General features: G+C 40.1%; 1 protein-coding gene across 3 annotated transcripts in view; it reads left to right on the top strand.

Moving 5' to 3' along the window:
* Positions 1–27,208, top strand: part of XPO6 (exportin 6) — a 107,882-nt gene that overhangs the window by 13,126 nt on the left and 67,548 nt on the right. For 2 of the 3 annotated variants that reach the window (XM_081299170.1, XM_081299169.1), the window contains exons 2-4: positions 20,556–20,646; positions 23,620–23,732; positions 24,648–24,845. In XM_081299170.1, coding sequence (XP_081155296.1) covers positions 20,556–20,646; positions 23,620–23,732; positions 24,648–24,845 — 402 coding nt within the window. Of the gene's footprint in view, positions 1–20,555; positions 20,647–23,619; positions 23,733–24,647; positions 24,846–27,208 lie in introns of those variants that run through there. The other variant, XM_081299171.1, reaches the window with a different exon arrangement.

Here is a 27,208-nt window from a genome sequence, read left to right as displayed (position 1 = left end):
ATTATTTCATATTTTAAAATGCCTATGTATTATCCTTATCCATAAATGGTAACCTTGCTGGGCATAATACTTATAGGTAGTGCATTCTTTTCCCAAGTATTTTGGAGACCTTTCTTCATTGTTTTCTGAAGGATGACATGTGGAATATAGTAATTTCTACCTCAGTGAGAACCAGCTTGACTTCTGCCTGGCTGCTGGAAGAAATCTGCAAGTTCAGTAACTTCAGCATCTCTCAGAGTAGATGATTTTTTTTTTTTTTAATCAATTTGCCCTGGGAACACCAGTGGTGTGCCTGTGTTAATGAATTAATACTGAATGTTACTGTGTTTCTGTTAACTTACTTTTTAAGTTTGTAGGATAGATAACTTTTTTTTTTTTTTTTTTTTTTTTTTTTTTGGTGTTGGGGATTGAACTCAGGGGCACTCAACCACTGAGCCACACCCTCAGCCCTGTTTTGTATTTTATTTAGAGATAGGGTCTCACTGAGTGCTTAGCACCTCACCTTAGCTGAGGCTGCATTTGAACTTGAACCCTTCTATTTCAGCTTCCTGAGCCTCTGGGATTACAGGCATGGGCCACTGTGCCCTTCTAGATAACACTTTTGCAATACTCAAGAGTTGGGTAGGCCCTGTTCCCCACTTTTGGTTAACATTATTAAAACTAATTAATGTGAAGGGTGAAATTGAACTTCAGGAATTACTTTTTGAAATAAAATACCAAAATATGTTCCACTTCACTCATCACTTATCACCTAAGGCACTCTTGAGTGGAGTGGAACTTTTTTTGATGTTTATTACAGTATATATTTAATTCCCATATCAGCTTACCATTCTTGATCTCCTGATCTTTGTACATTTTCTATTGGGTCAGCCAACATTTGTTTAATTTTAAATATAATTTGGTTGGATAATTTTGGAGTAGCTTGCACATTTGGTTGAGCAGTTATAGGGTAAATTGAACGCAGCTATTTTGTTGAAAGGAGAGCGCTAACTAGCATTTCATGTGCACTAATTATTTGGAATTGAATAAAATGAGAATATTGAAGGGGCTGTGGAATCTGATGGTTTTCTAAATCACTGCACATGTACCTTTTGTCTTATCGTGTAATTAAAGTATTCATTCCCTCCTGCTTGGCTAAAGGTTTATTTGTCATAACATAATTTAAGAACTTTAAAAATACAGGTCTCATTGTAGGATGGAGATTCCTTTACCAGAAAGTTGTGGAGTTTCTTTGAAGTGATTTTCCAGTAATTTTTTGTTGTTGATTCTGTTAGTTGGGCTTATGAACCAAAGTGTGAATTTACAATGTTAAGAGGTCGTTTCATAGAAGGATTAGCTAGTCATGCTTAGAGTTTCTGCAAAGGAAAGCACATGTCCGTGGACTACAAGTCATAGCAGTCTTCCTGTAAACTTGAAAATCTTGGCTTGTACCTTAAACATTTATTGTTTAATAACCAGTGTAGCTAAGTGTAGTCGTGCACACCTGCAGTCCCACACACCTGCAGTCCCATTTATATGGAAGGTGGAGGCAAGAGGATCACTGAATTGGAGGCCAGCCTGGGCAACTTAGCAAAGACCCTGTTTTTTTTTTTTTTTTTTTAAATATTTATTTTTTAGTTCTCGGCGGACACAACATCTTTGTTTGTATATGGTGCTGAGGATCGAACCTGGGCTGCACGCATGCCAGGCGAGCGCGCTACCGCTTGAGCCACATCCCCAGCTCTGAAGACCCTGTTTTAAAGTACATCAGTAGGTCTGGGAATGTAACTCAGAGGTAGAGGGCATGTCTAGCATGTGAGACCCTGGGTTCCATCACTAGTATAGGGAGGAGGGAACAGCGTAGAATCTTTTTGCTTATCTATTAACTAGTCATAACTGTTTGAATCTTCACAAGGAAATAAAAGTACCAGGCACACATGTTTGAGGAACACAATGTGGATTCATCTCATTTGTCTGTGGGTTGAGTGGCTCATCCTCACATCCTCATCACACTCTGCACAGACATACTTTATTGAGACATGCTGCAAAATCATATCTTGATCTATTGGTAAGTGAAGCTTCTTATGAAGAGAGAAAACTTGAAGGTGTTTGAAAAGGCCTCAAAGCACTATAAGAAAACATTTTGAGAAATAATGAAGAACTCCCATTTCAATAGTGTCAGATTGAAAGATTTTTGAGTTGATACTCTTATTGGGATACTTAACAGACCAGTTGATAATTTAACATTTGTGTTTCTGACTGCCAGGAACCTTCAGAGTTTTTAAGGAGGAATTTGTTAGGATTTGCATTGCCTCCAGTGGTCTGGAGCAGGTCACAGTGAGTGGACCCAGCTGAAGGCACTTCCTAAAACTTGGATGAGTGGTGAGCCGTGGCAAAAATTGCCAATTATTTTTTTAGAGAAAGTTGAAAAGACAAGTTATAGAGAGAATCTGCACTGAAATGCATGAAGTTTGTAATTTTTTTCTAAAATGGAAAGTTAGGAGGTGGGATAAGCACTGGTTCATTTGGGGAATCACTTGAAAAAAGTTGCAAATAGTTGGGCATTCGTCTAGTCCACAGATATAGATGTAAGAATGGAAAGGGGTGAGTAGAAGTTTTGAAAGTTTATAATTCCTGGGTGAGTCTAATCTTGGATGAGGGAGATGCACAGGCCAGCATATGATTTCAGTGCTGGGGATAAGTGCAGAAATAGAACTTGTAAGAGAGATAGCTGCACTTAAAAAACAAAAATAAGCCTTGCTAAATTGGGGATGGGAGTCTGTATCAGCGAAGGCTTCCCAGAGGAGGTGATGTCTAACTTAAGTTTCAGAGCAGTTGTGGGAAGTCTTTTGGCATAATGGTTTTTCTTTTGATTCATGAGGAAAGGAACCGTGGACTTATTATCGCCCAGGAAACTGTTCATGTACACTCTGTATTCTGTTTTTAGAGAAAGACAAATTAAGTGATATCAGGATTGATTTATTTTAAGCCTGTTATTGAGATACTTTTAGACTTATAGAAAAGCTGCTAAGATCTTACAGGGAATTTCTCTGTACTCTTCTTTTGTAGGGATTTATTAAAAGCAAATATCAACAAAAATCGCAGTAGCCACCCTTTGAAACATTTGTGACCACTCCGGTAGTTCAATTTTTACCTTCTTCATTCTGGTAGAATGAAGGAATTAAAGGAGAAACTGATGCTCCTACAGAATCATAAAATCTGCCACCTCTTGATTTTGCTTAGTTAACTATTTTGAACTCTTACAAATATTTGAAAAAATAATTTTTTTTAGTTGTAGATAAACACAATACTTTTATTTTATTTATTTTTATGTGGTGCTGAGAATTGAACCCAGTGCCTCACACATGCTAGGCAAGCACTGTACCACTGAGCTATGACTGCAGCCTTCTTAAAAATATTTGATAGCTTAAAAAAAAAAAGAAATTACCACCATCTGATTCAACTATTAATAACATTTTGGTATGGTTTGCTCCCTTCTAGCTTTTTTCTCTTTATATATGGTTGAGGTCATACTGTCAATGCACTTTCTTCTTTTTTTACTTAACATTATAGCAGAAGTGTTTTTTGTTTTGTTACCAGGGATTGAAATTGGGGGCACTCACTGAGCCATATCCCCAGCCCTACTTTGTATTTTACTTAGAGACAGGGTCTCACTGACCCCTCGCTTTTGGTGAGGCTGGCTTTGAACTAGCAATCCTCCTGCTTAAGCCTCCCAAACTGCTGGGATTACAGGCGTGCACCATTGCACCTGGCTAAAAGTTTTTTGTTTTTTTAAATCATTAAATGCTTTATAAATATTTGTGATGATTATATAATAATATTACATTGCATGGATTCTTAAGCAGTTAGTTTGTTCAATTTTTTTTTTTTTTTTTTTTTTTTTTTTTGCCACGGTAAAATGTGATTAAAGTCTTTGCAAAAAGCTTTTTCTGTATTATAGAAAATTGTCTCAGAATAGGGTCCCAGAAAAGCCCAAGGGTATCAAGGAGATTTTTTTTTGTCACAAAGTTTTTATTTTCAAATAATTTTTACATTTGGTATGAATTCTTTTTTTTTTTTTTTTTTTTTTAATGTAGTGCCAGAGATTGAACCCAGGGCCTTGTGCATGTGAGGCAAGCACTCTACCAACTGAGCTATATCCCCAGCTCCAGTATGAACATTTTTAAGGCACTTCATCACATGGTACAATAGAAAGGTTGCACCAGTTTATTCTTCCCACCAGTTGTACATAATTATGCTCATTAGCATTGGTAATCTTAAGAAAATTGTTGCTAGTTTTTTTTTTTTAACTGTAGATGGAAACAACACCTTTACTTATTTTTATGTGGTTCTGAGGATCGAACACATTGCCTCACACATGCTAAGCAAGCACTCTACTACTGAGCTACAACTCTAGCCCCCAAACTTGCTATTCTATACAGTACAAAATTCAGCAACAGGTCTGGGGGTGTAGCTCAGAGGTAGATCACTTGCCTAGCATGTGCAGGGCCTTGGTTGCATCCCTAGTACTATGTGCAGCATATAAAAATCAGCTCTATTAAGTACATTTATCATGTTGTGTTCTTTGATTACTCCAAAGGAAATCTCGTCACTTCCCATTTCTCTCCCCAGCCCCCGGGAATCACAAGTCTACTTTCTGTGTCTATGGTTATCCTTATTCTGGACTTTTCATATGAATGAAATCATGTAGTACATGGCCCCTCAGTATCTTTTCTTTTTTGAGATGGTAGTCTCTCTATATTGGTCAGGCTTGCCTCAAACTCCTGGGCTCTAGTGATCCTCCTGCTCCAGCCCCCTGAGTAGCTGGGTAACTACATCAGTATATTTTAAAGCATAGAAAAAGGTGAAGATGAATGACATGTGGTGACATGTGTCTATAATCCCAGCCACTTGCTGGGATCCTGGTCTGGGCAACACATCGCCAAAAACAAAAAATAAATAAATAAATAAATAAAGTTTAAATTGGTCAGGATGCCTCATGCTCCAGCCATTAGGAAGAAATAGTTTACAGCCATTGTCAGTGGACAAAGGGCTCTAGGGAAGGATGGAACCTAAAATAAGGAAAAAGGGGAAAATTTATTGTGCCCAGAGAGTGAAAGCCAATGAAATGACAGCACATTTCCTGGATGAGAATATGCAGGAAACTTCTAGACATTCCTCTTGATTTGGAATGTGATTTGGAGAACTTGCAGGTAAGGTGTTTCCCTCTGTCATAAAAAATAGCCAGCCTAGAAATGAGTAAGTTTATGACAGCATCTAATACAGAGGACCTTAGGAAATGTATGAATTTTTGCCTAAAAACAAGAATTCTATTGGATGTCAAGGAGAACAGACAAGGCTCCAGAGCATCAGTTTCTCAGTATTGGATATTTTCACTGGGACCCCTGGGGAGAGAAGTCCTGTGTTTTTATTTAGGTGAGTGGTTTTCATCCTTCACGTAGGATTTTTTCCAAGACTGGGACTGAGCCCTTCAGAATATGATCTGACAGCTGTTGGAATGGGAGTGCTTGATGTAGACAAGGATTTTATGTTAACAGTTATCACTTAGGTATTACATTCATGTTCTGGCTGATAAGTCAGCTTCTTGTTTTGATCAGTGTGTTAATCATTCTCCAGGGCCTGAGCCCTTAGGGGTGGTGGTGGTGGTCGGAAGATGTGAATCCGCAAGGCCAAGGATCAGAGCCTGCATGATGTTATGAAATATTTGGTCTTCACTTCGTAAGATCCTTAGAATCTCCAGAGTGATGTCCTTTTGTATGTCATTGAATTGACTGATGGCTGCTAGCCTCTAGGGACCTTCAGGATGGGGAATGGTCATAGGAAAAACAAAAGCAGGATTAGAGAATTGGGACTTTGAGCCCCACCCCTCGACCTCATGGAAAGGAGAGGGCTGAAGATGGCTAGTGATGAATCAGTAATGCTTACTTGAGGAAGCTGTCATAAAAGTCCCAAAGGACTAGGTTTGGGGAGGTTCTGGATAATGTCACATGGAAGTTCCTGGAGGGTGTTGCACCAGGGGAGGGAGTGGAGTGCCTTCTGCCCTCTCCGCATCCACCTATGCATCTCTTCATCAGTGTTCTCTGTAGGATCAGTTTTAATAAGCTGGTAAATGTAAGCATTTCCCTGAATTCTGTGAGCCACTTTAGGAAAGGAATTGAACTCAAGGAAGGGGTTGTGGAAATGTGGATTTATGACTTTTTAGAAGCACAGTTAGAACAGCTGTGCTAGGTCTTGGTGACTGGCACCAGAAGTGATGTGAGGCAGAGCCCCCCCACCTGTGGGTGGGATCTGATGCTGTATTCCAAGAATTGAGGTGGCACTGAGATTTGCACACCTGAGTTCATTTTAGCTTATTGAATTCATTGTAATGTGATAAGCCCAGGGGTGGCTGCTCTGTGTGGGAATTGCAGTAGTCATGGTTATGCTTATTCTGAACTTTGGTGGTGACTTTGCCAAGGAGTGAAAGGCATTCTAAAGAGAAAATGGCATGGACCTATAATGTGGAGGGAAAAGTGAGGCTTTGGGTCTGGCTGGAGCAGAGGATGGATAGGGGGGTCTGGGTAGGGAGCGTGGGGACAGTAAATTGTCATACATTAGGGCCAGAAGGTGGAGTGACTCTATCACCCCTGGTGATGAGGTGGCAAAGACACTCGGTGTTGGTGGTGTGGTGGTGTGCAATTGAAAGGTGCTTGAGAATTAACAAACCAGTATTTCAGCGACTGTTTATTAGCTGGACTTGATAGAACCTGAATCATGAATCTGCAAGGGCTTTGGCTCACAGGTGGTATTAGCTAAGGGATTATTATTATTATTTTTTTTTTTGTGTGTGCTGGGGATTGAACCCAAGAGCAAGGGTTTCTGTGCTCTGTAGGCCCATAGAGTTTTTTGGAGATGTCACAGGTGCTGGGCTTGGGAGTACAGGCATTTTGGGGTCATAGTAATTAAGCAGAGTCTCTGAGTCTGTTTTAAATGGTGGAACTCTGGGCAATACATTTCTTTAAAAAACAAACAAAAATGCAGCTTTTGCTGCTGGAATTATGGATCTGTTCCCAAACCCTTACTGTCTCAAGCACAAATGGAGGCCCGCAGGGCACATGGTGTCATTGTCTCATACTTTGTTTGCAGCACATTTTTATATGATCCATATAAAAATGAAAGTGAAGGCATTTGGTATTATTGGAACTTTCTAAGCATTTGGTTGCTTTATTATGTGGGATTTTTGTTTATTTGGTTTCTTTTTTAAAAGCTCATTGAGTCACCCATGATATGTGTAGTGAAGGTAGTGATGTAGTTTTGTTTATGGTTAGGGTTTCATTTAGTTCTCACAACTACCTGGTGAAGGGATGTGCTGTTGTAAGTTCATTTTGCAAATAAGAAACTTAAGGCTCAGAGTGGTTAAGTAGTTTGCTCATCATGTCATTACTGTATAGGGTGTTAGGGTTAAATCCTTATTTTAAAATAACAATTTTTACTTAAAAAAAAAAAAAAAACCAACAACTTTCTTTTTACTTCTCCTTGCCCCCATATTCTAGCAGGGTTGTTTGAGAACTGTGGAAAAGATGATCCATGCCTCTCTCCCAAGCTAATTATGCTTGTCCTGTTGGGAATTGGAGGTTGACAGAAAACTGCGTGTAGGGCTATCTTTCCATTATCTAGAATGCTAGCAGGGCCAAGGTTTTTGGCAGGGTAACAGGACACAAGTGAAGTAAGTACTTGTTTTCTTCCTCCTGTGTACCTCCACCACCCCTAAAAAAGTCACCATCTGCTTTTCAGCTGCCATAGCTGTTTGGGAATCACAAGTGGGATGGGGAAGGAATAGTGTATAGTCCAGCATTGCAATATAGTTTTTTTTTTATTACAATTTTTTTTTCTTTTGGTGTATTTTGGTGAGATATATATATATTTTTGGTGGTGGTGCTGGGGATTGAACCCAGGCCCTGTGTATGCTAGGGAAGCACTCTCCCACTGAGCTATGTTCCCGGCCCATTTTTTATTTTTGTTTGCAGTAGTTTTCTATATTGTATACATTATAGCTATTTTTAAAATCATAGTTTTAATGAGAAAAATTGCATTGATTAATAGTACGTGTGGAACCCAGAGCACACGAGTTCCTGGTTAGAGAGTTGCTAAGCAGACTTCTCACTTTGTGGCTAGTGATCATCTGTGGTGATGGGAGGAGTATCATCCCCTGGCCAGGAAGAGTCACTTCCTATTAGACAGATCTCTGCTTGTGCAGCACCCTCACACTTCCGGTAATGCCCTCAGCAGCTGCTCCTATGGGCTCCTATCTCTTGCATGAGATACTGGTTGGCCATTGGTTATGAGCCTTTGAGAACCTTCGAAAATGTGGCTGAACAGCAATTAAATATTGAAATATTAGGGTCGTGTTAGGCATATTCACAGGGAAAAGTTGGTGACTGTCTAATGGACTTTGATTTTTTAAAAGCAAGTGCATACGTGGAGTTTGTGCAAGGAAACGTGTTACGAGGGATGGCTTTTACAGTGCTTTAAAACCACACACAATGTACACACCTGATCACATTTAATGCCCAGGGTGCTCCAGGAACTTTCAGGGTTTGTCTATAAAGTTTTATACAGGCTGTCCTCAGTGGAGCTAGGCAGTTCTGGCTCTAGCCTGGTCCTTTCTCTGCCTGCCATGCCGGGCTGTGTTCCTCTCTTGGAGGTACACTGTTCCTGTAAGTTTTCTCCTTGCTCATGTGGTGGGCACCCTTTCTAGGTTCCCTCATTCTTGCTTTGGTTTATATTCAGGGGCGGGTTGTTTGTACCCCAGGTGGGAGCAGGATTGGAGCAGTTCTCCTCTGCCCTCTCTCCATCCTCTTTGTTCCTTTCTACAGGAATGATTGGTGCACTGGGGACAGTGTGACACGTTGGCTTACATCTGCCAGGTGTAAAGTCACTGCATCAGAACACTGCATAGTTTCAGACTTGAAATGTCTCACCTGTGTATCCCTTAAGAGAAGCCTGTCCTCCCTGTTGTGGCCAGAACCAGCTGTATTTTTGCCTGGCCAAGGGGTATGGGGTGAGGTGGTAAAACCAGTTCAGAATGGTAAGGAGGAGGCATTATGGCTTTGTCAGTAATAGGGACATTCAACTTTGATCTGCACTTGGTTTCTCGATAGATCCTGGAGGGGAGAAAGAAAGTGATTCTGCTCCCCCAGTTCCCAACAGTCTGTTAACAGTCTGGAGGTTTCGTCCGACATTAAATATATTTTAATTGGTATTTAAAATGCTAGATCTGTTTGATAATAATTTAGGATGAGGTGATATGCGTTTGACAAAAGAGACTTAGGACAGGTGGTAACAGCAACTGCAATGAAATTATTTACACATGAGCAGTAGTGTTGATCATGATTTTAGATTTGCAGCATGATTTTATAGTGGTCTAGCAGCATCATACTCACCTGATTTCATCCGATGCCAGCTCACTTGTTATCTTTAAAACCCATGGGAGCAGAACCCCTCTCTTTGTTCAAGGGATGGGGAACCATCACTGGAAGGAGCTTTGCTGGTCTCCATGTCTTGACTTGACCAATACCAGGAGACTTTTTGGGCAAGATACTCTGGCCTGAGACTTATTTTTCTTACTGGTAACGCAGGTTCGACTTGCTATTCTTTGAGGTTTATTTTTGTCACAAGATTCTCTGATCCTGTTTTAGAATTTCTTGGTAGCATGCCTGTGTTAATGTACTCAGTATAGGTCTTTGGAATTTAATTGACTAGGCATACAAACACTTATCCTCCTGGGATATGTACCTGGGAAAGAGAAGCAGATGGGATGGTGAAGAGAGAGCCTGTTCTCTGCTGTATTACTCATTATGTTCCTGTAGAATAAATATTTTTATCATTTACTTTTTTTGGCTGTCTAATTAAAGCTGTCTGGAATGTAAACTAAGTGTATAAAATATATGTATTCTAGCTCCCTGTGAATATGGTTGTTGCCCAACTACTAGATGCAAAATTTTTTAATGTCTAGTCTATATAGCGTTCTTTTCAAAAATAGTGGATGAAAATACTCTTGGAATCTGAGAGACAAGAAGAATACTCTCTGCTTTTATCACTTTCTTACCCTCTTTACTGTTTGCAAAGCCAGCTTGGAGTAGTAGTGAGGAAGGAGCAAGGTGGAAGATGGCAGTCCAGTAGATTTTTTTTGTTGTTGGGGGGGGGGTACTAGGGGCACTTAACCACTGAGCCACATCCCCAACCTCCACTCCTGAACTCAGGGCACTCAACCACTGAGATACATCCCTAGCCCTATTTTGTATTTTATTTAGAGACAGGGTCTCCCTGATTTGCTTAGTGCCTTGATTTTGCCGACGCCGGATTTGATCTCGTAGTCGTCCTCTCTCAACCTCCTGAGCCACTGGGAGGGATTACCACCGCGCCCAGCCCCAGCACCCCACCCTTTTAAAAAAATATTTTATTGCACTCTAAGTTGCTGAGGCTGGCTTTGAGCTTGTGATCTTCCTGCTTCAGCCCCCAAGCCAGTGGGATTACAGATGTGTGCCACTGCGCCTGGCTCAGTTGATGAAATTTTAAAAAACCTTTTAGAGATGGGGAATGGTTCAGTGGTCCAAGACCCTGGGTTCCATCCCTAGCACTACAAAAAACCCCAAACTAAATCAAACAAACAGAAACACCCCTCATTCACTGTTAACATTTTGCCCTGTTTCCTTTGTTTTATAATAAGGATACTTTTTTATATCGCCATTTATACTTACAAATCAACTTATTGCTTCAGTACTTTTATCTACCATCTGTAGTCTACTTTTGTCAGTTGGTGTAATTATGTCCTTCATAGAATTGTTTCCCCTTTTCAGTACAGGGGCCAGTCAAGGATCAGATGTTGCATTTATTTGTCAAGACCCTTTGGTTTTTAGATTTGTTTTAAAATTTTGAAACTGGTGTACCTATACTTGGTAGCTGCTTGGTGACCCTTGTTCTTATGCATTCAGTAGTACATAGATAAGTTTTCCCAGCATAAAATGTACTGTCCTCTGTCTGCAAGGATGTTTCTTCTGATTGGTCCCCATGGGGACAGAATAGATGCCTCCACCTTATCACTCCCACAGTGGGACCAGTTGAACTTGCTAGCTCAGATGCCTGGCAGTCACCCAGCATCTCACTCATGGTCCTCAGAAATAATCAAATCTCTTTTGTTCTTGAAGGAGACAGAATCTGACTTGGCAGTTTGTACAAACCCAAGAAATACTGGAGGAATGTTCTACCATTGATCAGCTTTATGGGAGTTTTAGTCTCAAGCAGAAAAGTGCCCTTTATTTTATTTATTTATTTATTTTTTTAGGGATAATTTTCTTTTTTTTTTGTTTGTTTTTTTTTAAATTTTTTTTATTGGTTGTTCACAACATTACAAAGCTCTTGACATATCATATTTCATACATTAGATTGAAGTGGGTTATGAACCCCCAATTTTACCCCAAATGCAGATTGCAGAATCACGTCAGTTACACATCCACAATTTTACATAATGCCCTATTAGTAATTGTTGTATTCTGCTACCTTTCCTATCCCCTACTATCCCCCCTCCCCTCCCCTCCCATCTTCTCTCTCTACCCCATCTACTGTAATTCATTTTTCTCCTTGTTTATTTTCCCATTCCCCTCACAACCTCTTATATGTAATTTTGTATAGCAATGAGGGTCTCCCTTCATTTCCATGCAATTCCCTTTTCTCTCCCTTTCCCTCCCATCTCATGTCTCTGTTTAATGTTAATCTTTTCTTCCTACTCTTCCTCCCTGCTCTGTTCATAGTTGCTCTCATTATATCAAAGAAGACATTTGGTATTTGTTTTTTAGGGATTGGCTAGCTTCACTAAGCATAATCTGCTCTAGTGCCATCCATTTCCCTGCAAATTCTATGATTTTGTCATTTTTTATTGCTGCATAGTACTCCATTGTGTATAGATGCCACATTTTTTTTATCCATTCATCTATTGAAGGGCATCTGGGTTGGTTCCACAGTCTAGCTATTGTGAATTGTGCTGCTATGAACATCGATGTGGCAGTATCCCTGTAGCATGCTCTTTTAAGGTCTTCAGGGAATAGTCTGAGAAGGGCAATAGCAGGGTCAAATGGTGGTTCCATTCCCATCTTTCCCAGGAATCTCCAAACTGCTTTCCAAATTGGTCGCACCAATTTGCAGTCCCACCAGCAATGTACAAATGTACCCTTTTCTCCACATCCTCGCCTGGCGATATTACCAAAAGTTCTCTATAGGTTTAATGCAATGCCAATCAAAATCCCAACGGCATTTCTTGTAGAAATAGATAAAGCAATCATGAAATTCATATGGAAAAATAAAAGACCCAGAATAGCAAAAGCAATTCTAAGCAGGAAGTGTGAATCAGGCGGTATAGCGATACCAGATTTCAAACTATATTACAGAGCAGTAGTGACAAAAACAGCATGGTACTGTTACCAAAACAGGCGGGTGGACCAGTGGTATAGAATAGAGGACACAGAGACTAATCCACAAAGTTACAACTATCTTATATTTGATAAAGGGGCTAAAAGCATGCAATGGAGGAAGGATAGCATCTTCAACAAATGGTGCTGGGAAAACTGGAAATCCATATGCAACAAAATGAAACTGAATCCCTTTCTCTCACCATGCATAAAAGTTAACTCAAAATGGATCAAGGAGCTTGATATCAAATCAGAGACTCTGCGTCTGATAGAAGAAAAAGTTGGCTCCGATCTACAGATTGTGGGGTCGGGCTCCAAATTCCTTAATAGGACACCCATAGCACAAGAGCTAATAACAAGAATCAACAAATGGGACTTAATTAAACTAAAAAGTTTTTTCTCAGCAAGAGAAACAATAAGAGAGGTAAATAGGGAGCCTACATCCTGGGAACAAATTTTTACTCCTCACACTTCAGATAGAGCCCTAATATCCAGAGTATACAAAGAACTCAAAAAATTAGACAATAAGATAACAAATAACCCAATCAACAAATGGGCCAAAGACCTGAACAGACACTTCTCAGAGGAGGACATACAGTCAATCAACAAGTACATGAAAAAATGCTCACCATCTCTAGCAGTCAGAGAAATGCAAATCAAAACCACCCTAAGATACCATCTCACTCCAGTAAGATTGGCAGCCACTATGAAGTCAAACAACAACAAGTGCTGGCGAAAAGTGCCCTTTAATGACTAGAATTATGTTTGGATGCAGCCCAAGTGTAATAAATATTAACTCTCTACATAAAGATACTGTGCAGTATCTATGGTATCAGAAGATATTTTCCCTGCAAACCCTGATGCCTAAATTTTTAGAGTTAATACCATCAGTGCATATTGGTACCTCAGTATCCTCTGTTTCACCAGCCCTCACTCCTCTGTCACAGACAGGGTAGGGCAAAGGACTGCCACACCGCGTGGGTGGGCTTGTGTGGGAGTGCTCTCCTCACAACCTGTGTCTTTGAGGGAGTCATTCAGGACCTCAAGTTTCAGCACTGCCACTTCTGACTGCTGGACTTCAGAAGGGTCAGCTGGCCTCACCCATTTGCTTATGAAGAAGTATAGTGAGATTCCTGCTTCTGGGCCTGTGTTTAGTTTGTGTTTTTAAAGGAAAGTACCTGCAGGCTGAGACACAAAAGAGCAGTGATGGGGAAGCGGGGAGATGGGAGGAAGAAACCTTGTTCTGAACGGTGCTCTCCCAGCGGGGCTTTCCTTCCTGTCCTTTGCTATTTTCTAGCTTTTTGAGCAGCATGACTTCAGGACGGGGTTAGGTAGACAACACTCACATTGATTACCACATGGGTTACTTTGAGTTTAGTATCTCATCTCATATTTATCTGCAGGCCTACAATAGGCCAAAGAGATTTTCCCCTGTGTTCTTTGCGGTGGTGAAAGGCTTAGGGAAGAATGAGAGTGCTCATTAGAGAGTTTAAACATCTATGATAATCCTGTTAACTTTCAGGGAGAGTTTACAAGAGATCAAATTTCTTTGCTAATGGCATCTGTTGTAACACACCAGGTAGGTTTTGCATGCTTTTATACCTTGGCTAGCAGCTAGCATAGAATCCATTTTATCAGAAGCATTCTTTATATACAAGCAAATAGAGAAATAAACTTGTTCTAGGCATACCACAGGATGGGCATATGTTTGAGGATCTTGTTTGAATGGGACTCTGGGATGCTAGCCCATTTTGTTGAGGTTTGGTATCAAGGAGGCCATGAACCTGAATACAGGACACCTGTATAATGCACTTTGTAGTAGGACATACAAGATGTAGCAGAAAGTGAGAAAAACTTTTAAAAGTTCATGCCTGTAATCCCAGCAACTTGGGAGTCTTTGGCAGGAAGATCTTTAAAGTTTGAGACCAGCCTGGGCAACATGGCAAGGCTCTGGCTCAAAGAAAGGAAAGGCAGGGAGGGGGCCTAACCTGTGTGTGGGGCCTGGGTTCTTCACCAGTACTTCCTCCTCCTTCCAAGAAAGGTAATTTTTTTTTTTTTTAATATAGTTGTGCTGTAGAGGTTTATTCAGGGTTTGAGAAAACTGTCTTCTAGATGTCTTATCTTTATCTTAACAGACAAAAATATCATTATTATCCACCTTCAGCTTAGTGTCTTTTAAGAAAAATTTTAGCAATTTCTTACTTTTCAAAACAGATTGACTGTGAGCAAAGGTCATTATGATCAGAGCCCTTAATGGGGAATTTTTTTTTATATAGACGCAATATCTTTATTATTTTTATGTGGTGCTGAGGATCAAACCCAGTGCCTCACACATGCCAAGCAAGTGCTCTACCACTGAGCTACAAGCCCAACCCCAACCCAGAATTTTTTTTTTTTTAAGTTTCTAAGGATTGAATTCAGGGGCACTTTACCATTGAATTACATCTTCAGCCTTTTTATTTTATTTTATTTTTTTATTTTAAGACAGGGTCTCAATAAGTTACTTAGAGCTATGCTAAGTTGCTGAGGCTGGCCTGGAACTGGTAATCTTCCTGTCTCAGCCTCCTGAGCAGCTGAGAGTACAGGTACCACTGTGCCTGGCTAGGGGTTAATTAAATAGATGATCACATGCATCTTAAATATGGAGGAATTACAGATATTCCTTAGATGCTGAAAGCCATACTAGCAGTCTTCTTGTTCCTTTTACTCTCCTGAATTTGATCCATTTGAGACCAGTCTTTGCTGGATGTTGTAGAAAATACAAGGATATTATGCATTCTCTTTGCAGACAGCTATGTTGTGATTAGACAGAGAAATGTAGCATCTATGAGGCAGTAACAGTGCTAGCCACTATATGGAGATTATTTAATCCTCAGAAGAACCCAGTGCTTTTGTTATTCCCAAATGTGCACAAAAGGAAAAAGTGACAGGTTAAAAAAATAGGCCAACATTGAGGTGCATTTGGGTTGGAGCTCTAGGAACTTGTCCTCTAAGGCTGCTTTCTTTAATGTTTTGTCATTGGAAATGACCAAAGAACAGTAGCATGGGCAAAAGTCTATGGTACTTGGGGCTGGGGTTGTGACTCAGTGGTAGAGCGCTTGCCTAGCATGTGTGAGGCACTGGATTTGATTTTTCAGCTCCACATATAAATAAACGAATAAACACAGGTTCATCAACATCTAAAAAATATTTTTTTAAAAGTGTGATATTGATTACAAGACAAAGAATGAATGGGTCCATGCTGTAATCTTTGTCATAAATTTCATGAAGGTCGAACTATGAATTGCAGACCTATGAGCAGGTACAGGATGGGAGTAGACATTTACTTCTGAGACCAGTGAGTTCAGATGGAGTGATGGTTTCCTATGGGGAGTGATGTGGAGCCAGGCACACTCTCCTCTTAGTAAACTCTGCATTCTTCAAGACTTAAGGTAGCTGCCACCCCTGTGGAGCTTTCCCTCAGTTAGTGTGCACTCTGGGCTCTGAGGCTGTGATCTGTGTGCCTCTACTATAGGATGCTAACCATCACATTCTGTTTTTCACTTATAGGCTCTGCTTTCCCCTCTCAGGCAAGCTCCAGTTCTTTGAAGTCAGGGACCAAGCTAGTTTAGAATAGTTGGGGTAGGACATCATATATGGGAGAATTCATCTGGTGGTGAAGTACAGATTGGATTGGAATTGGAAAAGCTGGTATCAGTGTGACCAGGTAAAAGAAGGTACAGTAATCTAGGCAGGAGATAAGTAGGGACGAGAGAGAAGATACAGATTTAAGAAACAGTGTGAAGAGTCATCAGGCCTGATGGCATTTGTTGTGGGCATAGAGAATATGGAGAAGAATCCAAGAATATTCCAAATTATGTGACCTTTTCCCTTGTCTCAAGTTTTCTTTTATGAGTTGATTTTGAGTCTTGGTTGACTTAGTAGTCTCTTAATAACTGAGCCAGTCACACAGGTCTCTGAACTGCTGACCCATGAACAGCAATAAAAGGAGCAGATAAAAATCAAGGCAGGCTGTTGAAAGCTTATTAGCTTTGCAGGTTTTAACTGTTTCTGGAACAGAAAACTTTGAGTTTGTCTTAGCTGTCCAGGAGTATATTTTGAGCCAAACTTACCTCATCATCAGGGCCAGGGATGTAAGTATGTATGCCATTTGCTATTGAAGTGAGTGAGCCTTGTAGTCCTCTGGGATGCATAGGCAGAGGGGGTGCTAATATCTTCTATTGCTTCTCTGGTGGCGCAGAACGTAAACAGGTGACGGTACCAGAAGTCTTATCTGCATGTAGTCCCCAAATTGCTTTGAATACTTGTGCTAGTGGAAGGAAGACAGTTTTAAACTCAGTCTAAAAATGCCAATCTAAATTTTAAAAATAAGTATAACATTGTTTTAAATATTGAAGTATAGTACATACAGAGAAGTGCAGAAATTATAAGGCAAAACGATGAGCCTTGTATAATTAATATAATTAACACTTAGATCAAGAAATAGAGTATTACTAGAATTCTGAAGTCCTTTTCAAAGTCACCACTGTTCTGATAATAACATCATAGTTTTTTGCTTCTTTTTAATATAAAATCAATAATGGAAGGGTGTGTTTTGGTTACTCTTTAAGTTGTATATGTGAGATTTTTGCATGTTGTTGCAATTAGAGTCATTCATTTATGTATATTCTTCTGTATAAATAAAAAAGTTTATCCATTTCACTAGTGATATACAGTTGGGTTCTTTTGGGTATTGGTGTAATGGTGCTGAACATGTGTGTACCTTCTTTTTCTTATCCATGCACAGATTTCTGTTCGTTATTATCAAGGAGTAGAATTACAGGGCTATAAGATACACATATGATTAACTATCAGTTTTCCACAGCGATTGTACAGTTTATGCTTCCACCAGTGGTGTGCATGCATGTTCCAGGTGCCTGGCATTCTCACCAGCACTTGTTATTATCAGTCTTTTTAATTTTAACCAGTATACTAGATGTGTGGCACTAGCTAGTTTTTACTTGTAGTTCCCTGATAATTAATGAGGTTGAACAGTTACTCATAGGTCTTTTTTAAAAAAAAAAATTTTTTTAGGTGTAGTTGAACACAATACCTTTATTTTATTTGTTTATTTTTATGTGGTGCTGAAGATTGAACCCAGCCCCTCACATGTGCTAGGTGAGCGCTCCACCGCTGAGCCACAACCCCAGCCCCCTCATAGGTCTTTTGATTATCTTCTTTCTTAAGTACCTAATTTGCCTATCCAAAAAAACCTTTGTGTTTTTCATATTGATTTGTATGAGTTACTTTACAAACTGATATAGGTTCTCTGTCACTTCCTATATTGCAAATATCCTTTTCCTGAACTCTATACTGCTCTCTCTGAACTCTATACTGTGCCATCTGATGATTATTCCAATTTATCAATCTGTTCCTTTGTTTCATGCTCTATCCTTGGGAAAAGAAAAAATATTTTCTGCCCCTGAATCATGGAGATACTATAAAAACTTTATTGCTTTACTTTTCACATTTTGTATTTATAATTTGACTTTTTTTTTTTTTTTGGCATGTGAATGTATCTCACTTAGTTTTATTTTTTTGCATGGTGGGAATTAAACTTGGGGCTTCATGCCTGCTAGACAAGCACTGTACCCCTGAGCTACATCCCTAGCCCCCTCACTGAGTTTTAAACTAATCTATCTTTATTTTGTCAAGACAAGAGGCATAAATCCATAGCCCACGATGGGAAGCAGTCAGATAAAATTGGATCATGAGTGTTCTTCATAAACGAATTAGTGTAGTGTAGAAGATAAAGTGAATAGGCTTCGAGAATTGAAGTCTTCTCTTCTACCACACAGTGTCACTTGATTTTGTTTTAGATTCTTTGTCCCTTTCACAACTTGAAAGTACAGTGATTTATGGAGTGTTACCAGTTCCTCACTTGCCATTAATTCCTTAACTCACATAGTCTGGATTCTGGCTTCACCACTTGATTGAAACAGCTGGCAGAGGTTCCAGTGGCCTTCTTGCCAAGGGCGGGAGGGCATTCTGCAGGATCTTTCAGCTGTTCGCAGTTCTTGAACACATCCTTTTTTCTTTGTTTTTGTCCTTGGCTCTGATTATATAACTTTGGCAAGGTCTCAGCCTCTTTTTTTTTTTAACCCCCTCTAAATTTAAATAGTTTCATTTTGAAATCTGATTGAAAAATCCCAATAAATAGGTTTGGGATGAAGCCCCATGAGTCTCTGCTAGGCCTGACTTCCTCTGCTCTGCATTGGTCTTTCCTTGGTCTGTTTCATTTTGAATCTAGGACCAAGTGAAAATGAGAGCAGCTATAACTACTAGTTAAGACAATTCCTTACAGTTTATGTAGCAGTTTTATGTGGATCACCTCATTTGATCCTCATAACACCCTGTGAGGCAGGTATTAGCCCACGGCTCCTGCTGGGAAATACCTGGTGATGCTGCTGGATTAGGTTCTGGAGTTTCCTTTTCTCTGTAACCATCTGTAATCCTTACGTGTACTTTTTTTTTTTGCAGTACTGGGATGGAACCCTGGGCCTCAGGCATTCTCGGCAGACACTCTACCCCTCCACCCCAGCCCCCTTATGTATGCTTTTGTCTTTTCATTTTCCTTAGCTGTTTGGATTGGGACAGGGAATGTGGAATAGGTAGGACTAGGGATGGAGACAGAGTTGGTTCTTCGGGACTCTCATCCAGGGTGACTGGGATTACAGCAGGCTCACCGCCTGGTACCTGGACTTGTAGTTTGGACACGCAAGCAAAGCATATTTTTTATTTAAATTGATATAGAGGTTTGAAAGAGAAGTAGGGAATTAATTCTTTTCATAACTATAAAGTTCCTCAAACTCACAAGTGCTGGAACTCTGCGATAATTCAGTACTCAGCAGGTTGGAGTTTAGTTGTCATTGTGTAGCCATCACACTGTGGATAGTCTGAGGGGGACAGCTGTGCCTGGCACTGCTTAAACATGGCCCATGCTCTAGGTCGTGAACGTGTATGTACTGGTTGATGTGGATGTGCTTGTGCAAGCCTGGGTTAGTTTCTTAATTGGTACTCATCCTGGGAAGTGCTGGTGATTGCCGAGTCCTCAGTCTCCACTAAAGTAATCTACTAGTTGGAGGCCTTTCTAATACAGTTTGACATGGAACACATTTGAATGTGGGCCTGTTGTTTTAAAATGCAGTTTTTATAGTCAGCTCTCACTCTGGGGTTAATAGAGGGGCTCTGGGGGAGGAAGGGATATGAAGAAAGGAATTAAGACATAATTCAAAAATCAGTAGTGCCTTAGGCTCTTGATCCCCTCAGGGGTAGGTTAAGGCCAACAAGGATCCTGGTCTGAGAGTGCTCACTGTTTTGCAAACAGGTGTGTGAAGTTTTGACTCAAGTTCATTGCTGCAACAGCTGTTTGTTCTCCTACTTATCAGTGAAAAGGAAGTGGGTTTTGGGGACTCCATATGGAAGAGGGAGAGGATGAGCACTGGGGGCCTCGGTACCTTCTCCTTTCTCAGCCTGGGGAGTTCTGGGAGTCCGGTTCTCTGTGGGTCTGTGGTTTGGAGGTGTGGTCTCTGCTCAGCTTGGCTCTGAGCTGCATGCACCTGCTCTCCGTTGGCTGCTCATGCAAGATTGAGAGCTGTCTGTATGCATGACTCCTAAAGCATCTTTAGTAACCCCAGGGATCCATGAGGCAGTGCAAAACAATTCCTGTGAATCAAAATAGGTGATGATTCAGACATGGAGCAAGTATATTGTGGAAGGAGAGTCTCCAAGTCTCCCTGAATCTCTTCAATCTGCCTATTCAGGCAGAGTCAGGGACTGTTGATTTTCTTCAATATCATTCCGGAATTGACTTATTTGTTCCCTTTTCTTTAACATAAATAATTAAAAATTACACAGTAGCATGAATTTCTAGAGGATACAAAAACTTGTGTTTCAAGCCAGCTGGGAAATTCCCTTTAATTTTTCTGGCTTATACCACATATTTGAAGAATGTTGAACCCAAATGTTTTGAGGAAGTAAATTGCTCTTGCTATTGAGTGTGACCTGGAAGGAAATGAGAACAGTAGAACTGAAGATATAGTTTATTGATGTTTTTTCAAATTCTTTTGTCAGGCATCTGAAGAAGCCTCCCTCAGGGCATTGGAAAGTTTGATGACAGAATTTTTCCATGATTGTACAACCAATGAAAGAAAACGTGAGATAGGTAAGTGAAGTATTGTGCTGTGAGGAATTGTTTACAATAAGTGGGGAGGAAGGAGTTGGTGCCTTGGCTGCTCAAGCCTGCTTCTTTTCCCTTGAATCATTTCTCTTTTTCTCTGATTCTCTTGTGTGGCTGGTGAGGTCTGCAAACCTAGTTACAAGGGCATAGTGAAGGATTTTCTTTTTCTTTTTTGCGGGTTCTCTATGGCTGAGAAACATCCCCAACCCTTTTTATTTTTTGAGATAGGGTCTCACTAAGTTGCTGATGCTGGCCTTGAACTTGTGATACTTCGGCCTCTGGAGTTGTTGGGATTATAGGTGTGCACCACCAAGCCAGGCGTCAATGGATTTTCTTTCCATTGGTCAAGTGTAAAACTTCTCTCCCACTTTATTCCTAATTTCAACAATGTTGTTGAACTTTTAAAAGAAGCCTGCAACTGTTGATTAAAATAAACGTGAGAATTCACTGAAGTGTGATCTGAATCCCTTACCTGGTATTGCTTTGGGGGCTTCAGCTTTTTCTTATCTCTGCTATTATCTTTTTCATTCTGCAAATTTTTAGGAACTAAGGGCTTCAAACAACAAAGAGATGTAGGTGTAATCACTTCAAGTCTTCTGGGGCCTCAGCATGTTCTGGAACCCACTTTTGATTTTTATATTCATTCACACAAACAATATTAATTAAAGCATACTATGAAATAGAAACTGCATTCAAGTGTCAGATTCTGCATTAGGGGCATGCTGTATTGTGGTGCTGGAATAGTCTTTTCCCCCCCAAATTTTCACTAAATTGAATAGAAAATGCTTTTCTCTGTCTAAACCTGCAGGCTTTTCTCTTGGGTGTCTGCTTTGTACTAATCTTGTATTCATTGCTTCCACCTCCTTGGAGGTCTCTTTCTGTGACTCCTAGGCCCTGTCTTCATTGGTTTCTCTAATCATTTTGGCCAATTAAATCTCATGGTTGAGTCCATCTTTGACACAGAGCTCATTTGTGGTTCAGATTTTTCCAGGTGGCCAGAAGACCTCTGGCTGCCGCCCATTTCCCCTGCACATGTTTTAAACATCACATTGGCTCCTGAGGAGATGCTGCTTCTCTTTCAGTTTTAAACTTGAAGGTGTCTTTTGGGCCTGCCCCCTGCATGTTTTTCTTCCTGAGGGAGTACGCTGTGCATCATCAGAGCATTTATGAAGAAGGAGTCACTGACATACTGATCCCCACCCGCTCTGCCCCTCTTGCTTCTCTGATTGCTCTTATCCAGGTGGGCAGACCCTCTTCTTGCTGCTAAGTGGACCACTGGCTAGTTTTATGCTACCAAATGCCTTACACTTTCAGTGAAAATACGAGCTGGGATTTTTACCAAAGGAGGAGGAGGAACTTTCCCTCACATTAGTTTACTGTGTTCCAGATTCTCATTTCTTTGAAGGTTTTTTTTTTTTTTTTTTTAAAGCTTATGATTGAAATGCTCTTTTTTAAAAATTTTGGTTTGCAAATTAAGTTGCTCACCTTGTGTATTCATGAATTAAAAGTGTAACCTTCTATAACATGTTCATGTTTGAATTTGATTTTAAAATAGCTCTAAATAACCAGATGCTCCAGTGTCTAATTAAATGGAGTCTGAGGGGAATCCGGAGGTTTGGCTCTACACAGTGGGCATGTCTTCTTTCAGTTCTCTTTGTACCCAGTCTTTGTAGCTTTGAGTGTGTGGTCTATAGCCATTTGCTTCTTTTCTGTTGTCTTAGGATCTAAAGGCTCTATTCCTAGCAAGGTGGGAGAAAGGAAGGAAGTCTTTTCTTAAAAGGGCTTCCCCTTCCTCCAGCAAAGGTGAGTTACTAGTGCCTAGAGGGTGACAGAGCTGTTAGAGGGGACCTTGAGAGGGCATCTGGTCCTTTTAACAGTATAGGAAATGGAAGCATCAAGGAGCACTGACTCGCTTGGGGTCAGATTCAGTAAATTTGTGGCAGGATCTGTGCCTCAGGTACAGCCACAGCTCATTCTGTCTGATTTGACTTCACCTCTGGGATTCATAGAGACTTCTGCTCAGTTAGTAGGACAGGCATCCGTTTCCTTTTACGGAGTTTTAATGAGACTGCCTTATTGCATTTAGCCTAGATGGTCGGGGACTAGCAGAGCAGTGCGTAGATTGGAAAGCGTTCTGCCTTTCCACAGCCTTCCTAGAATCTCAGCGTTGTGGCCTTTTTGGGTTATATTTCACTGCCTGTGCAGCAGGTCAAGGTGACTGAGGGGCAGCATGTCTAGAAACATGGTGAAAGTCTCCCAGTGCTTGCTGTCTCCTGGATTTTGGCTGATGCTGGCAACAGCCTAAGCAGGAGAACCATTGCCAACTGATTCAGAGTGTGGACACGCTGCTCCTGGCAGCTCTCATAATTGTTAACTCTCAGATTTTTTTTTTTTTTTTTTTTTTTTGGTGTGTGTGTGTGATTTTTTAAAAAATAAAACTGACCCAAATAAAGAGAGTTAGCCAACTTGAATTCACTTAAATTTTTTTTCTGTCGTCTTTGTAAGGTCTTAATCTTTTTTTTTCTTCTCATTTTGTATGAGCATGTGAACAATGTAGACTTTACTGAAGATTTATAGAGGAGCGGTTGGGAAATCCATAATAGCTCAAATGTGAGGAAACAAGCCATAATTTTTAAGAAGGTGAAATGACAGTCTTATGACTTGCCATCTACAGCTGAGCTTAAGTAAGAACTTTAACAGTGAGAATTTCTCTACCTCAAAAAGAATTCACAGTAAAGTTACTGGCTTTTTGATGGCTGAGAACACTGCATTGATGGTTACCGCAGAGTCAGAAAAATATTGCATCATCTGTTCTATCTTGAGAATTAGCTGGGTTTTGTGGTTGTTTTTGATGCCATTTAAATGAAGAAGCACATTTAAAAATATAAAAAAGCCCAGCCTTCTGTTAATTGCATGTGTTTTTATAAACTTTCTTTTGTTGCTTTTTAACTTTTCCAGAGGAGCTTCTTAATAACTTTGCCCAGCAAATAGGAGCCTGGAGATTCTGCCTCTATTTTCTCTCCAGCACAAGGAATGACTATGTAATGATGTACAGTTTAACGGTTTTTGAGGTAAGTTGTCAGATAATTTCACACTTTTCTGAAATGTTTGCTGTAGTCACTTTGCCATGTTATTGGGACTAGACTTTAGCTTTAATGTACCAGGTGACTAGTGGGAACTCAGCCCAGGGACTTTGTCCCACACACTGCCTCTGTCTAGATACCTGGTGTTCTGAGGCACCTTTCTGTCCTTGACACCAGACAGATCAGATGGGTGGTTGACTGTATTGTTGACCTAAGTTGTGTTTAATGACATGTACCTTTCCCCTCCCTATTATTATTTAAAAGAGAAAAATAACTAGAGAAGAACATTATTAGAGGAGAAATGAGGCCCCCAATATCATTATCCCCCGCCACAAAGGTTTCATTTTATATTAACTTTCTTCCAGTGCACTTAAAAAATGTAATAATCATGTTAGTTAAGCTATCTGCCTGCTACTGCCACCATGTTATATTCTCAGAGATGGTTGTACCATTATTCATCACTAGTTTTGAACAGTGGTTTAATTGTCATTATTTTGGGGTGGCCATTAGAGTCAATGGTATAATAGAAAATTTTTTGTACATATTACAGCCTTTTTTCTTTTTAGAGGGAGAGAGAGAGAGAGAGAATTTTTTTAATATTTATTTTTTAGTTCTCTGCGGACACAACATCTTTGTTTGTATGTGGTGCTGAGGATCGAACCTGAGCCACACGCATGCCAGGCGAGCGCACTACTGCTTGAGCCACATCCCCAGCCCACCCCTTTGTTTTTATTAGATTATTTAGCAGGTTTTCCTAGGAACGTGGTTGTTATATCATAGGATTTTAATATTTTTGTTGCTCTTTTTGCCAAATGCCTCAAACCATTAGGATTTTTTTTGGAAGTGAACTAGTTATTTTTGCATGTAGATCATTAATTTAAAAGATGTATGTTTGTTTTTCAGAATCTGATCAATAAAATGTGGCTTGGGGTCCCATCTCAGGATAAGATGGAAATCCGCAGCTGCCTGCCCAAACTCCTTTTGGCTCACCATAAAACCTTACCTTACTTTATCCGGAACAAACTCTGCAAAGTTATTGTTGATATAGGACGTCAGGATTGGCCCATGTTCTACCATGACTTTTTTACTAATATTTTACAGGTAAGGATATTCCTGAGGAAAATTTATCCTGTCAATTATTTGTTTGCAGAAGTTATTGTTTCTTTCCCTTGAGGAACACTGTTTTAAGATCAGTGACATGGGACTTCAGTCCTGAGGTTATTGCAGGATTATTGCATTCACTTAACTTTATATTCCTGAGACATGTCGTCACTTTCTGTAATGGAGGAATGGGGAAGAAACCCCACCACTTTGTTAACCTCTGGTGAAATTGGGTTCAGTCTGTGAGTTATTGTAGGTGTTGGGGTGTGAAGATGAGGGCTTCTGTAGTTTCTGAAATTAGTGGGAAAATAGCTGTGTGAACAGTTAACCATTGACAATGGTGTCCTTACTATAGTAGAAGCACACGCAGAGTGCAGAGCTGTCAGGGCACATAGGCTCAGTGTTGCTGGGCTTAGGGGTGAGCTGGGGAGGCAGTGGTGGGGTTTCAATGTTTAATTCATAGTTCTTTCTTGGGAGTTGATGAGAGGGGGAAAAAACAGACACATTTTCACATTGGAATGATGATGCTCCCATAGAGGGGAGGCAAGAAGGAAGGGGACCTGTAAGGCTGCTGTTGGAGTCTGACAAGGTTTTCCAGGCCAAGAATGAAGGAAAGGGAATAGTTTTGGGTAGAAGATGGTAACTTCTGTTTGACAGAAAGTACATGTAAGATTTGTGTATTTTAAATAAAATAACAAAAAAGGTGCTTTTTTTTGTTGTTGTTCTATGTGATATCTAGGAAATGAAGATCTGGGGTTTAGGAGAGAGGTGTGGTTATAGGCAGGATTAGAAGCTGTTAGGGAATGGGTGGGCCCTAAAAGCTAAGGGAGATACTATTGTTTATTTGAATCATGTGATCAAGATGGAAACATTTTCATGTTATTAAGACAGTATTGGGTATACAGGAAATGGACACTAGGTGCTTTTATAGAAATAAAATCCTTTGAAAATTGGCTGTGATCTGAGTGCCTGTAGGTTGGGATTTTTCAGAATGCTGTCTTTTTTTGGGCGGGGTGGTGGTGGTGGGGTGTGGGGGGGAAGAGGTTATCCGGGATTGAATTCAGAGGCACTCAACCACTGAACATCTCCAGCCCTTTTTTTTTGTGTGTGTGTGTGTGTGTGTGTGTGTGTGTGTGTCTTTGGTGCTAGGGATTAAACCCAGGGTCTTGTGCATGTTCACATGCAAGTACTCTATCAAGTGAGCTATATTCCCAGCCCTCCCAGCCCTATTTTGTATTTTATTTAGAGACAGGGTCTTACGGAGTTGCTTAGAACCTTGTTTTTGCTGATTCTGGTTTTGAACTTGTGATCCTCCTGCCTCTGCCTCCTGAACCACTGGGGTTACAGGCATGCGCCACTGCGCCTGGCCCAGAACACTATCTTTTTCTGATGTTTTCCTGCTTTCCCTCCAAATCATTTGAATGATGCATCAATTTAAAAACATTTGGTATCCATTATGGCTTCTCTTAGATTGCCTCAAGAGTGACCTGAGAATTCTTTATTTAGTTTTGTTTTGTTCTATATGATTCGTTTACCTTGAGACTTGTTGGATTATAATGCACAGAAGAGTGATGCACTTATTCAGAAAACTGCTTATTGAGACCTGCCATGTGCTAACCAAGTATGTGGTAGGAGTATAGTAATGAATAGATGTAGTCTTCCCCTTTATTCTTGGGATATGACCCAAGGTTCCTAAGGAAAGGTTGAATCACTGGTAGTATTAGGCCCTAGATGTTACTGTGTGTATTCCTCTACACACATGCTTATGAGAAGGTTTAATTTATAAATCAGGTACAGCAAGAGATGAGTAACAATAACTAATAATAAAATAGAGCAGTTATAACAATGTATTGTAAAAAAATTATGTGGTCTCTTCCCCATCAGAATCTTCCTATACTTCTACGTTTTCTTTTTTTAAAACTTATTTATTTATTTATTTATAGCAGTAGAATGCATTAGAATTCTTATTATGTATATAGAGCTCAATTTTTCATATCTCTGGTTGTATACATAGTATACTCACACCAATTTGTGTCTTCATACATGTACTTTGGATAATAATGATCATCACATTCAACCATCATTAATTTCCCCATGCCCCCCCTTCCCCTCTTACCCCTCTGCCCTGTCTAGAGTTCGTCTATTCCTCCCATGCTCTCTCTCCCTATTCCACTATGAATCAGTTTCCTTATATCAAAGAAAACATTCGGCATTTGTTTTTTTGGAATTGACTAACTTTACTTAGCATTATCTTCTCCAATGCCATCCATTTACCTGCAATATTCTCTTTTATTGCTGAGCAAAATTCCATTGATTATATATGCCACATTTTTTCTATCCATTCATCTACTGAAGGGCATCTA

The sequence above is a fragment of the Spermophilus citellus genome, assembly GCF_964194105.1.
Source record: "Spermophilus citellus genome assembly, chromosome: 6".
Classification (NCBI taxonomy): domain Eukaryota; kingdom Metazoa; phylum Chordata; class Mammalia; order Rodentia; family Sciuridae; genus Spermophilus; species Spermophilus citellus.
The sequence above is the reverse complement of the archived record's forward strand: the minus strand, read 5'-3'. Positions and strand labels throughout refer to the sequence as shown.